At 35.8% G+C, this 15,088-nt stretch overlaps 1 protein-coding gene across 1 annotated transcript in view; it reads left to right on the plus strand.

Annotated features, from left to right (window-relative positions):
* Window positions 1-15,088, plus strand: part of CFAP44 (cilia and flagella associated protein 44) — a gene marked incomplete at its 3' end in the record, with an annotated part of 119,728 nt that overhangs the window by 91,282 nt on the left and 13,358 nt on the right. Inside the window, exons 26-27 of the mRNA XM_079705553.1 lie at window positions 5,456-5,659; window positions 6,863-7,058. Coding sequence (XP_079561679.1) covers window positions 5,456-5,659; window positions 6,863-7,058 — 400 coding nt within the window. The remainder of the gene's footprint in view (window positions 1-5,455; window positions 5,660-6,862; window positions 7,059-15,088) is intronic.

The raw sequence follows: 15,088 nt of genomic DNA on the forward strand, positions 1-15,088 counted from the left end.
TGCCCCTTTAGTGAGAGTGTTCATGGTAATGACTAGCTTCAGAATTGTTCTGGAGCTGGAATGGCAAATATTTTTATTTGTAGGAAAATCAGGACCAGGGTGGGGCCAGTTGTGTGCAGGAGGTGTTCTGAATATGGAAGGAAAAGGTCCTTTCCTGGATGGAAGTTCCCTCCTGCCAGCCGTATAGAGTCCCCTTCCTCAGTGTGTCTGGAAGCAGCACCTATTACTCCCCAACCTTATTCTTCACCCATTATCTCTACTTCTTCCAGCACTGTTTTCTCACTCTTCCTATTTCTCCCCACTTACCACCCCACTTCTGAGTTTCATATCTGTGCTTTTTTCTTTGCTATTTCCTTCTGCCTACAATGACTTCTTCCAAAGTTGTCATCATTCAAAACTCAGCTCACTTCCAAACCCTCTCCAGAATCTCTGCCCACACTACATACTCTCCTTTCTTCTAAACTCCATTTGCACTTATAATCAGCACCTTAGGTTTTGTACTTATTTTTCTTGCTGTTTTATATGTGTTAGTTTTGTCTTACAAATTATACAAATTTTAATTGAAGTATAGTTGATGTACAATATTACATGTTACACATGTATAATATAGTGATCTACAATTTTTAAAAGTTATACTCCATTTGTAATTATTATAAAATATGCTGTGTTGTACAATATATCATTGTAGCTTATTTTTTTTAACATCTTTATTGGAGTATAATTGCTTTACAATGGTGTGTTAGTTCACTGCAGCTCATTTTATACATAATAGTTTGTACCTGTTAATCCCCTACCCTTATATTGTTCCTCCCTCCTTCCCTCTCCCCACTGATAACCACTAGTTTGTTCTCTATATCTGTGAGTCTCTTTCTTTATTGTTATATTCACTAGTTTGTTTTATTTTTTTTAGATTCCACATATAACTACTAACATATAATATTTGTCTTAACCTGGATGACTTATTTCACTACCCAAAATATCCCCCAGGTCCATCCATGTTGTTGCAAATGGCAAATTTTCATTCTTTTTTATGGCTGAGTAATATTCCATTGTATATATGTACCACATATTTTTCCATTCATCTGTTGATGGACACCTAGGTTGCTTCCATATCTTTGCAATATCTTGTAAATAATGCTGCTATGAACATTGGGGTGCACATATCTTTTTGAATTCGTGTTTTTGGTTTTTTTGGATATATACCCAGGAGTGGAATTGCTGGGTCATAAGGTAGTTCTATTTTTAGTTTTTTGAGAAACCTCCTTACTGTTTTCCACAGGGCTACACCAATTTACGTTCCCAACAACAGTGTGTGAGTGTTCCCTTTTCTCCACATTCTAGCCAAAATTTGTTATTTGTGTGTGTATGTGTGTGTGTGTGTTTTAATGATAGCCATTCTGGCAGGTGTGAGGTGATTATCTCATTGTGGTTTTGATTTGCATTTCCCTAATGATTGGCTATGTTGAGCATCTTTTCATGTTCCTTTTGGCCACCTGCGTTTCTTCTTTGGAAAAACGTCTATTCAGGTCTTCTGCCCATTTTTTAATCAGATTGTTTGTTTGTTTGTTTTTTGATGTTGAATTGTATGAGCTGTTTATATATATTGGATATTAACCCCTTGTCAGTCATATCATTTGCCGATATTTTCTCCCATTCAGTAGATTGTCTTTTCATTTTGTTGATGGTTCCCTTTGCTGTCTGAAAGCTTTTAAGTTTAATTAGGTCCCATTTGTTTATTTTTGCTTTTGTTTGCTTTAGGAGACAGATCCAAAAAAATATTGCTACGATTTATGTCAAAGAATGTTCTGCTTATGTTTTCCTCCAGGAATTTTATGGTTTCCCAGACTTACATTTAGGTCTTTAATCCATTTTGAGTTTATTTTTGTGTATGGTGTTAGAGGATGTTCTAAGTTTATTCCTTTACATGTAGCTGTCCTGTTTTCTCAGAACCACTTATTGAAGGGTCTGTCTTTTCTCCATTGTATATTTTTGCTTCCTATGTCATAGATTAATTGACCATAGGTGCATGAGTTTATTTCTGGGCTCTCTATTCTGTTTCACTGATTGATGTGTCTGTTTTTGTGCCAGTATCATACTGTTTTGATCATTGTAGCTTTGTAGTATGGTCTTGAAGTCAAGGAGCATAATTCCTCCAGCTCTGTTTTTCTTACTTGAGATTATTTTGGCTATTTGAAGGTCTTTTGTGTTTTCACACAAAAATTTTTTTGTTCTAGTTCTGTGAAAAATGTTATTGGTATTTTGATAGGGATTGCATTGAATCTATAGATTGCCTTGGGTAGTATGGTAATTTTAACAATATTGCTTCTTCCAGTCCAAGAACACAGTATATCTTGCCATCTGTTTGTGTGATCTTCAATTTCTTTTATCAGTTTCTTATAGTTTTCTGAGTATAGGTCTTTTACCTCCCCAGGTAGATTTATTTCTAGGTATTTTATTCTCTTTGATGTGATGGTAAATGGGATTGTTTCCTTAATTTCTCTTTCTGCTAGTCCCTTGTTAGTGTATAGAAATGAAACAGATTTCTGTATATTAATTTTATATCCTGCAACTTTACTAAATTCATTGATGAGCTCTAGTATTTTTCTGGTGGTGTCTTTAGGATTTTCTATGTATCATGTCATCTGCAAACAAGGACAGTTTTGCTTCTTCTTTTCCAATTTAGATTCCTTTTATTTCTTTTTCTTGTCTGATTGCTGTGGGTAGGACTTCCAATACTATGTTGAATAAAAGAGGCAATAGTGGGCATCCTTGTCCTCTTCCTGATCTTAGAGGAAATGCTTTTAGCTTTTCACCTTTAACACATTTTTAACCAGAGGCATATTATGGCCACAGGCATTCGTTTCTGCAAAAATCCCCCAGTCAATAATGTGTTTGCTATGGGTTTGTCATACATGGCCTTTATTATGTTGAGGTATGTTCCCTCTATGCTCACTTTCTGGAGAGTTTTTATCGTAAATGGATGTTGAATTTTGTCAAAAGTTTTTCTGCATCTATTGAGATAATCATATGTTTTTTATTTTTCAATTTGTTAATGTGGTGTATCACATTGATTTGTGGATATTGAATTATCCTTGCATCCTTGGAATAAATCCCACTTGATCATACTGTATGATTATTTAATGTATTGTTAGAATCCGTTTGCTAATATTTTGTTAAGGACTTTTGCATGTATGTTCATCAGTGACATTGGCCTGTAATGTTCTTTTTTGTGTGATATCTTTGCCTGGTTTTGGTATCAGGGTGATACTGGACTCATAGAATGAGTTTGGAAGTGTTCTTTCCTCTGCAATTTTTTGGAATAGTTTTAGAAGGATAGCTGTTAACACTTCTCTAAATGTTTGGTAGAATTCATCTGTGAAGCTCTCTGGTCCTGGACTTTTGTTAGTTGGGAGTTTTTAAAATCACTGATTCAATTTCAGTACTGGTAATTGGTCTGTTCATATTTTCTATTTCTTCCTGGTTTCGTTTTGGGAGATTGTACATTTCTAAGAATTTGTCCATTTCTTCTAGGTTTTCCATTTTGTTGTTATATAGCTGTTAGTAGTAGTCTCCTATGACCTTTTGTATTTCTGTGGTGTCAGTTTTAACTTCCCTTTTTCATTTCTGATTTTATTCGCTTGGGCCCTCTCCCTTTTCTTCTTGGTGAGTTTGGATAAAGGTTTATCCATTTTGTTTATCTTTTCAAAGAACCAGCTTTAGTTTCATTGATTTTTTTTCTATTTTTTTTAGTCTCTGTTTCATTAGATTATACAATTCTAGAATTCCCCTGAAGTGTCTAGGACAATGCCAGACATATGGTAGATATTCAGTAAAAAGTTTTGATTGATTTAATTTTATCTATTAATTTAACAAATGTTTATTGGACATTCTATGTGCAGAAACAGTGCTAGCTAGGTAGTAGGGATGAAACAATTGTCAAGTCATACATGTTCTCTATCCTATAAATCTTACAGGCTATGAGGGGTAGTGAGAATAAAACAAGCATAACCCTTACAACCTTGGACACCTATGTGGTATAGTTTCAGAATGGTGTTGCACTGAAGAAAACATAGTGCTTCCTCCAAAGAAATTTAAAAATAATTCAAATTTGTTGAACAAGGATTAAAGTGGAACCCACTTAGTCTACAGTCATACATTAGAAGTTTAATTTTTCTTCTCCTTGGTTTGTTGGGGTTTTTTGTTTTTGTTTTTTAGCTCTCTCAAATTCTCCAGCAGTTTCACAGACCCAAACCCACAGATATCTTCCTCTTTCTCAGCGCCAGGCTGAGCCCTCACTCATTATAGGCATTTGATAGTCGAGGCTCCCCATTCAAGTACAGCCTAATGAAAAACATGGAATGGTTTGTCTTTTTCCTGGTGTACTAGTTTCATTGGGAGAATCAGCCCTTTGGGCTCTCTGTTGATCTCTTCATCTCCTTTGGGATGGGGCAAGGGAGACACTGTGTCAAAATCAAAGTAAAACTGAGGATTTAAAATCATTTGAAATCGCAGTGGAATAAAGTCTAGACCAGGACATGAGATATTTGGGTTCTTTTTTTTTTATTTTATTTTTTATTTTTGTCTGTGTTGGGTCTTTGTTTCTGTACGAGGGCTTTCTCTAGTTGCGGCAGGCGGGGACCACTCTTCATTCACGGTGCGCGGGCCTCTCACTATCGCGGCCTCTCTTGTTGTGGAGCACAGGCTCCAGATGTGCAGGCTCAGTAGTTGTGGCTCACAGGCCTAGTTGCTCCGTGGCATGTGGGATCTTCCCAGACCAGGGCTCGAACCCGTGTCCTCTGCATTGGCAGGCAGATTCTCAACCACTGTGCCACCAGGGAAACCTGATATTTGGGTTCTTATCCAAGCTCTGTAACAAATTTGATCTCAGGGAAGTCACTTTTAGTCTCGATTTCTTCATCTGTAAATAAACCAAGAAGACTGAACAGGTTTTTTATGGCTCCACAATTATATTTATCTATTTAAAAATATTTACTGTTCTGTAGATTTGAAACTTTTCAAAATAAGAAGGTGAGGAAAATATTTTTTTAGTGCTTACTGTGTGAAGGGCAGTGTAGAGATACCATGGGGATAGAGTGGAGACAGACACAATACTACCCACAAAGAGCTCACAGTCTCTGATTTAAACCAGCAAGAAGGACATTCTTGATCAATGGCTTAATCAATGGTGAAGAAACAGCTCGAAGGACTGCAGTTACAGAATTCCTACCACTTAATAAACCAGTTCATCAATGGTATTAAATGTACATAAATTAAATTATGAGACTGTATACACACACGTGTGCCCCACCCACCCACCCTTGTAATTCTCCATCCATAATAAGGGCATAATAAGAAAATGCTTTTACCCAAACAAATCAGTATTGTTGGATAGTTTTTAAAATGCACGTTCCTGTTTTAAACTTCTAACATACCCTCAAATCTTTTTGCACCTCAGATCAAAGAACTGATTGTCACTTTTGATGCAGAACTCCGTCTCCTGAGACATCAGAAAATGAAACTAGATACTCAGATGAAATTATCTGACCTGCACCATGTCACATTATTTCAAGAAATGCTTCTCCTGAAGAATTTTGAGAAACAGGAGAACATACTTCAAGAGTGTGTTAATTCATTAGACAAAGAGGAACAGGACATGCAAGTATGAATGGGCAGAAGAGTGCTAGCTGGCTACAGCCTTCGTTATGGAGGGGACTTGACTCTTCTTTTCTTTCTTCTCAAGTTAATTTCCCCCCTTGTTCTAGTCCACATCTCTTTCTTGTCTTCTCTTCCTCCTCCTTTTCCCCGTTATTCCTGTTTGCTCTCTGTTTTGGGTAGCCGTGCTCAGGGAGAAGTGAATCATACTTTTTAATGAATTTGATCTGATATTTTGTAAGGTAGGAAATAAATTTTTCAAAAGTGACCCTTGGGCTTCCCAGGTGGCGCAGTGGTTGAGAGTCCGCCTGCCGATGCAGGGGACACGGGTTCGTGCCCCAGTCCAGGAAGATCCCACGTGCCGCAGAGCGGCTGAGCCCGTGAGCTGTGGCCGCTGAACCTGCGCGTCCGGAGCCTGTGCTCCGCAACGAGAGAGGCCACAACAGTGAGAGGCCTGCGTACCGCAAAAAAAATAAAAAAATAAAAAAATAAAAGTGACCCTTATGTTTAGTTTACCTATGGATTTCAAAATTAAAAGTCTGTTTTTGTTGTCAGTAGCTATCATGTGAAGTTGAGTTTTGATTATATATTATCCTTATGAATGAACATACTTGGAAAAGAAGTTGGTAAATTTCTTAAATATTATAGCTAGTTTCAGAGTAATAAATAATTGAATAGCACAGGAAATTAAGTTTATTTGTTACATATATGTTAAATTTAAAGAGCTTAATTAGACCATCTATCTTTGTCTTAAAAGAAGAAGGATTGTATTAAATAATACATACTCAGTAGTGACGTCAGTTTTTAGGTATATCAGTTTCACTAAGAGCAGATGTGCCTTTTTGTTTTAGTTATCTTGTATTGATATGAAAAAAACTTTTTTGAGACCATACATGGAAAAATACTAGCTGATATCCACATATCAGTAAAAATTTCAATTTACCTAATTTAATTTCTTGAGGAAGTTAAATGTTAAAGAATCGATCTTATCTGATTCTGAACTTAACTGATTTTTACAAAAGAATTATAAAATTTTAATCAAATAAATGAATGACTCTGCATTCAGAAACATCAGAAATATAAACTTCTATTAAGAAGCTTAAAAAATGTTTGTAGGCTGTAACCTTACATTGTAATGTACATTGTTCTCTGAACCTGGTTTATCAGAAATATTTTATTTATCATCTGTTCTTGTTTTTTGTTCGTTTAGTGGAAAATAAATGAAACTCTTAAAGAGATGGAAGAGAAAAAGAATGAAGTTGCCAAGGTCCAGGACCAAGAAACGGCACTCTATGCTGGTTTCCAAGCAGCCCTTGGAGAAAACAATAAATTTGCTAACTTTCTCATGAAAGTACTAAAGAAGAGAATTAAGCGGGTGAAGAAAAAGGAGGTTGAAGGAGTTGCTGGTTTGTAGTTCTTTTTACGTATGATCCTATTTTTTTCTCATTAGCATGAAATAGAGAAATAACTAAGGGACATAGTACACCCTTTTATTTCACTATAACATAGACAATGTAGAGGCACTCTGGGGTTACAGATAAGAGGATATAAACCTTTAGGTCTCTAACCATCTGGATTGTGTGTGTGTGTGTGTGTGTGTGTGTGTGTGTGTGTGTGTATCTGGTATAAGGTATCATAGGATAGTTTCATTTAACTAGCACATCTTTTCATATGTTTACTTGCCACCTGTATATCTTTGGTAAAATGTCTCTTCATGTCTTTGCCCATGTTTGAATAGGATTGTTTGCTTCGGTACTGTTGAGTTTTGAGAGTTCTTTACATATTACACCTACGAGTCCTTTGTCAGATATGTGGTTTGCAAATATTTTCTCCTGGTCTATAGCTTGTCTTTTCATTCCCTTAACAGAGTTTGCAGAGCAATGGTTTTGAATTTTGTCAATGTCCAATTTGTCCATTTTTCCCTTAAAATTTTTTTTCTTCTTTTAAATTGAAGTATAATTGATTTACAATGTGTTAATTTCTGCTGTACAGCAAAGTGACTCAGTTATACACATATATACACTTTTTTATATTCTTTTCCATTATGGTTTATCATAGGATACTGAATATCATTCCCTGTGCTATATAGCAAACTTGTTGTTTATCCATTCCATATATAATAGCTTACATCTGCTAACCCCAATCTCCCACTCCATCTCGCCCCCATCCCCCTCCCTCTTGGCAACTACAAGTCTGTTCTCTATGTCTGTGAGTCTGTTTCTGTTTCATAGGTAGGTTCATTTGTGTCATATTTTAGATTCCACATGTAAGTGATAGCATATGGTATTTGCCTTTCTCTTTCTGAGTTCACTTAGTATGATCATCTCTAGTTGCATCCATGTTGCTGCAGATGGCATTATTTCGTTCTTTTTTATGGCTGAGTAGTATTCCGTTGTATATATGTACCACATCTCCTTATTCCATTCATCTGTTGATGGACATTTAGGTTGTTTCCATGTCTTGGCTATCGTGAATAGTGCTGCTATGAACATAGGAGTGCATGTATCTTTCTGGATTAGAGTTTTGTCTGAATACATGCCCAGGAGTGGGATTGCCAGATCATATGGTAATTCTATTTTTAGTTTTCTGAGGAACCTCCATACTATTCTCATAGTGGCTGTACCAACTTACATTCTCACCAAGAGTGTAGGAGAGTTCTCTTTTCTTCACACCTTCTCCAGCATTTGTTATTTATATAGTTTTAATGATGGCCATTCTGACTGGTATGAGATGATACCTCATTGTAGTTTTGATTTGCATTTCTTTAATAATTAGTGATGTTGGGCATCTCTTCATGTGCCTATTGGCCATTTGTATTTCTTCTTTGGAGAAATGTCTATTTAGGTTTTCTGACCATTTATTGATTGGGTTATTTTTTGTTGTTGAGTTGTATGAGCTGTTTGTATATCTTGAGTTTTTCCCTTTTTGGATCTTGTTATGGTGTCAAGTCTGAGAACTCTTTGCCTAGCCCTAGGTCCCAAAGATTTTCTCCTATTTTTTTCTAAAAGTTTTATCATTTTATGTTTTACATTTAAGTCTGTGATCCATTTGGAGTTAATTTTTTGTAAGATGTGAGACTTTGGTCAAGGTTTTTTTTTTCTCCTAGGAATCTCCAATTGTTCTAGCACCATTTGTTGAAAAGGCTGTCTCTCTTCCATTGAATTGCTTTTGATCTTTGTCAAAAATCATTTGGGCCTATTTGTGTGGTTCTATATCTGGGTTTTCTATTCTCTTCTCTTGATTTATGTGTCTATCTCTCCACCAATTCTATAGTCTTGATTATAGTAGCTATTGAGTTCTGAAATCAGGTAGACTAATTTCTCCCAGTTTATTCTTCTTTTTCAAAATTGTTTTAGCTCTTTCAGCTCCTATATATTTCCATATTTTAGAATTGTTTTTTCTCAACCTACAAAAGATCTTGTTGGAATTTTGATAGCAATTGTGTTAAACTTCTATATCAATCTGGGGAGAATTTACATCTTTACTGTGTTGAGTCTTCCAATGCATGAACATAGTATGTATTTATGTAAAGCTTTGATTTGTCATCAGCATTGTGTTTTCAACATACAATTCAAGTTCATGTTTTGTTAGATTTACACCAAAGTATTTCCCTTTTTTTTTGAGTAATTTTAAAAGGTATATTGCTTTTAATCTTGGTGTCCACATATTCATACTAGTATATAGAAATATAATTGCTTTTTAGATGTTTATCTTATATCTTATAACCTTGCTTATTAGTTTTAGGGGTTTTTGATTGATTCCTTGGGAATTTCTATCTGTAAAAAGGGACAGTTTTATTTATTTCCAGTCGGTATGCCAATTACCTTTTATTGCCTTATTGCACTGGTTAGAACATCCAGTACTATCTTGAAATATAGTGTTCAGAGCTGATATCCTTGCCTTAGTCCAATTTTAGGAGGAAAGCATTCAATCTTTCACCATTAAGTATGCTACCTGTACCATTAAGAAACACCTGTGTTTCATAGATAGTCTTTATCAAGTTCAGGAAGTTCCCCTCTGTTCCTATTTTTCATGAATTTTTATCATGAATGGGTGTTGAATTTTATCAGATGCTTTACTGCATTGACAATTATGTGATTTTTTTTTCTTTAGCCCATTAAGATGGTGGATTATATTGGCTGATTACTGATTACCAGATCAGACTAGCATTTCTGAAATAAATCTCCCTTGGTGTGATGTAAAATTCTTTTTATATACTGCTGAATTCTACTTGCTAATATTTTGTTAAGAAATTTTATGTCTATATTCATGAGGATCATTGTACTGTTTTTGTACTATATTTATTTGGTTTTAGTATCAGGAGAATAATAGCTTCAAAATGTGAATTGGGAAGTCTTCTCTCCTTTTTGATTTTTCTGGAAGATATTGTAAAGAATTTATGGCAATTCTTTATAAATATTGGTAAAGTTCTCCAGTCAAACTATTTGGGCCAGTGGTTTTCTTCAAGGTAGTTTTAAAATTAGAATTTCAATGTTCTTAATAGTCACAGGACTATTCAAATTATCTATTTTATATTGGGTGAGTTGTGGTAATTTGCATTTTTTGTGGAATTGGTCTGTTTCACCTAAGTTAGCAACTTTATGTGCATAGAGATGTTCATTGTATTTCCTTGTTATCCCTTTAATATCTGCAGCATCTGTACTAATATCACCTGTTGCATTCTCAATATTGGTAAGTTGTTTCTTATCTTCCTATTTTTTTTTTCAGTCTTGCTAGAGGTTTGTCAATTCAGTTGATCTTTTTGAGAACAAATTAGCTCTTTGTATAAGTGATTTTCTCTATTATTTTTCTGCTTTCAATTTTATTGATTTCTGTTATTGTCTTTACTATTAGCTTCCTTCAGCTTGCTTTGGGTTTATTTTGTACTCCTGTTTTTAGGTTTTGAGGTGGGAGCTTAAATCATTGACTTGAGAATTTTTCCTCTTTTCTAGTTTAGTACTATAATTTCTCTCTCAGCACTGCTTTAGCTGTATTCTACAAATTTTCAGGTGCATTTTCATTTCCATTCAGGTCAATGTAGTTTTAAAATTTACATTGTGACCTCTGGGTCCCATTGATTATATACAAGTGTGTTGTGTAGGTCCAAGTATTTTGAGATTTTCCTGTTATCTTTCTGTTATTGAGTTCTAGTTTGATTCCATTGTGGTCAGAGAACACACTTTGTATGGTTTCAGTTCTTTTATATTTGTTGAGATTTGTTTTATGGTCTGACATACGGTCAATCTTGGTGTATGTTCTGTGGACACTTGCAAAGAATGTATATTGTGCTGTTTGTGTGAAGTATTTTATTACTGTTAGTTAGATTCTATTCATTGATTATACTGTTCAGGTCTTCTATATCCTTGCTGGTTTTCTGTATAGTTTTTGCATCAAATGTTGAGAGAAGGGGTGTTGAAGTCTCCAAATATAATCATGGATTTGTCTATTTCTCCTTTCATTTTTGTCAGTTTTTGCTTCACACATCTCTGTTGTTTTATGAATACACATTTAATATTGCTATGTCTTCGTGATGGATTGACACTTTTATCATTATATAAGGTCTTTTTCTGTCTTGGGTAATTTTCTTTGCTCTGAAGTCTATTTGTCTTATATTAGTATAGCCAGTCCTGCTTTGCTTTGATTAATAGTTGCATAATATGCCTTTCCCCTCCTTTTAATTTCAACTTGACTATATAATTATATTAGAAATGAATTTCTGATAGACAGCATATGGTCAAATAATGTTTTTCATCCACTCTGTCTTCTAATTGGTATATTGAACCACTTACATTTGATATATTAGGGCTTAAGTCTGCCATTTTATTTTTTATTTGTTCTTATTCTCTGTTTTCTGTCTTTGTTCTTTTTCCTACCTTCCTGTGGGTTACTTGAACATTTTTTTTAGAATTCCATTTTAATTTTCTCTAGCACTTTTTAATGTATCTCTTTGTATACTTTTTTTAGTGGTTGCTCTATATATTATTGATACATTATATATAAATAATTTATCCCGGTCCACCAGTGTCATCATTTTACCAGTTTAAGTCAAGTATAGAATCCTCGTCTACTTTTACATCTCTTTATCTTCCCTATTTATAATATGGTTGTCTTAAATATTTCTCTACATAAATCTAGAACCATATCAGACAATGTTATAATTTTTGCTTCAATTATCAAACATAATTTAAACACTTGGAAGAGGAAAGCCTATTGTATTTATCCATGTTTTTGCTCCAAGTTTCCTGTTTTAAAAAATAATTTCCCTTCTGTGTAAAGAATTTCTTTTATCCATTCTTTTAGGGCAGGTATACTAGTGGCAATTTTTAAAATTTTCCTATAATCTGAGTATGTCTTGATTTCTCCTCTTTTTCTGAAAGACATTTTCACTGGGTATAGGATTGTAGGTTGGCATTTCTTTTCTTTCAGCATTTGAAAAATATTGTGCCAATTGCTTCTGGTCTCCATAGTTTCTGATGAGAAACCCTCTGATATTCAAATTGCTTATCCCCTTTTCTCTGTTTGCCTTCAAGATATTTTTCTCTTTAGTTTTCAGAAGTTTGACTGTGATGAGTCTTAGTGTAGATTTTTTTTGGATTTATCCTCTTTGGAATTCATTCAACTTACCTGTAGGTTTATGTCATTTGCCAAATTTGAGAAGTTTTCAGCCATTATTTCTTCAAGTCCTTTTAAAGACCCCCTCTTTTCCTCACTCCTTCATGCGACTCTGATGGCATGAATGTTAGACCTTTCATTATGGTCCCATAGGTCCCTGAGGCTCTGGGGTTTGGGTTCTGTTTGTTTTTCCAGTTTGTTTTCTCTCTGTTGTTCAAATTGGCTACTTTCTACTCTTCTGTCTTCAAGTTCACTGATTCATTTCTCTGTCCCCTCCATTCTGCTGTTGAACCCATCCATTAGTTTCTATTCTAATTATTGTATTTTTCAGTTCTAAAATTTCCATTTAGTTCTTCTTTATATAAATAAACAAATAGGCTGAGACTATTTCTTTGAGGCATTGTATTTTTTCATTTGCTTCAAGTGTGTTCATAATTGCTCACTGAAGCATTTTTATCTTGCCTGTTTAAAGTACTTTGTCAAATAATTCTAACATTTCTGTCACCTTAGTGTTAACATTTATTGGTTGTCTTTTCTCATTCAGTTGGAGATATTCTTTTTTGGTTTTTTTTATAAAGCATTTTTAAAATTTTGTTTATTTATTTATTTTTGGCTGTGTTGGGTCTTCGTTTCTGTGCGAGGGCTTTCTCTAGTTGTGTTGAGTGGGGGCCACTCTTCATCGCGGTGTGCAGGCCTCTCACTGTCGTGGCCTCTCTTGTTGTGGAGCACAGGCTCCAGACACGCAGGCTCAGTAGTTGTGGCTCACGGGCCTAGTTGCTCCGCGGCATGTGGGATCTTCCCAGACTAGGGCTCGAACCTGTGTCCCCTGCATTAGCAGGCAGATTCTCAACCACTGCGCCACCAGGGAGACCCTGGAGATATTCTTGGTTCTTGGTATGGTGCATGATTTTCAGTTGAGAGCTGGAAACATTCATATTATGTATGAGATTCTGTATCTTATTTAAATCTTCTGGTTTACTTGGCTTTCTCTAACACTGTTCTGCCAGAGGAAGGAGTGGGTGCATCCTCCTTACTGCCAGGTGGAGGTACTCAGCCTTTTTTTTCACCCAAGGGAAGGGAGATCTCCTTACTATTGTTGTGTGCAGATGGGAGTCCCAGCTCCCCACAGAATTTCTACTGACAGCATGGTGAGGTCATTTGGCTAGAGAGAGCATGTTCTGGTTGGGCCTTTCTTTATCTGCACCTGTTGGTGTTTCAGGTTTCTTAGTCTTCTCCACCTCTAAGATACAGGGCAAAAAAAAAGGCCCAAGGAACTCACCACAGTGTTGTTCCTCAGGGTTCAAAGTGCATTAGTAGGCCTGCCACCTTCTTTCCACTTCTCAGAGTCTTCTTGTGTTTGTTTTACACATAATGTCCAGGGGTTTGGGCTGTATTTAGTGGGAGGAATAGGGGAAGTAGATCTGCTTCATTTTCTTGAAAACAGAAATCTATGTAAGAATTTTAAAGCCTAATTTTAAACTTTGCTGATTTATTTCATAAGGTGGTACAGATCACTTGTAGTCATTTTAAGAGACATTTTAATTTTTTAATCAATTAATTAATTAATTAATTATTTTTGTCTGCATTGGGTCTTTGTTGCTGGGTGCAGGCTTTCTCTAGTTGTGGTGAGCGGGGGCTACTCTTTGTTGCGGTGTGTGGGTTTCTAATTGCGGTGACTTCTCTTGTTGCGGAACACGGGCTCTAGGCATGCGGGCTTCAGTAGTTGTGGCTCGCGGGCTCTACAGTGCCGTCTCAGTAGTTGTGGTGCACAGGCTTAGTTGCTCTGCGGCATGTGGGACCATCCTGGACCAGGGCTGGAACCCATGTCCCATGCATTGGCAGGTGGATTCTTAACCACTGTGCCACCAGGGAAGTCCTGAGACATTTTCATTTAACAAATCTTCTAGTGAGTATAAGCTCCACTTCTTATCTCTAGTTTTTGATGTTCCTTATAATAGAATTGCCAATTGTTCACACATGGGCTCAAGGTGTTTTAAAAGAAAATGGGGTTAGAGTTGAGTGGGCGAGGTCTACAATTCCTTATCCAAAACTCTTGGGAGGAGATGTATTTTAGTATTCAAAAAATTTTATAAAAGATATTAAATATGACATTGTTAAAGGAAAAAAATCATTCATGATACTTGTTAAGAATAAGGCAGACTTTATTCAGGGTATCACTATAATGGGATTTTGTAGTAGGGGAGAGATCAGCTCAACTCTGAATACAACAAGGCAAGTGGAGATTTATAGCCAAGGAGCACGGTCAGGGTTAGTTGATAGAAAATTACTAAGAGGTAGGGTAATTCTTTGCTAAACTGACCTAACAGGGTTTCTGTTGAAGGCAGGCCAGAGTGATAAAATATTGAGGGTAGGGAATAAGGAATTTGACCAGCTATCAAGGGTGGGGAATTACTCAGCAGGACTCTTGCTAAAACTGAACTAAATGGGCCCAGGACAGAGCCCATTTAGTTCAAGGTCAAGGACTAGTCAGAGGACTCAGAGGAGTTTGACTCAAGTTTGGTTAAAGGCCAGAGTCTTTGTCAACTAACACCCCCAGCAGGGTTTGATGCAGAATCTCTAAATCAAACATCGTAATACTTCTGCAGCAAGACATGAATATTCACACTAAGTAGGTTAAGTGAAGATTATAAATGGTATTACTTCGGTTCAGAGAAGTTATGAAAATCTTTTCTGTTTTCAGAGTACTGTGATTTAGGAATTGTGGACCGTATAACCAAGCGTGTGTTAGGTGGGTCACAGCATAAACAGCTTGGCAGCTTGATCTCAACCCTCTCTGACTCAATGCATTGAAATTAATTACACA

Source organism: Hyperoodon ampullatus (assembly GCF_949752795.1).
Source record: "Hyperoodon ampullatus genome assembly, chromosome: 5".
Lineage (NCBI taxonomy): Eukaryota > Metazoa > Chordata > Mammalia > Artiodactyla > Ziphiidae > Hyperoodon > Hyperoodon ampullatus.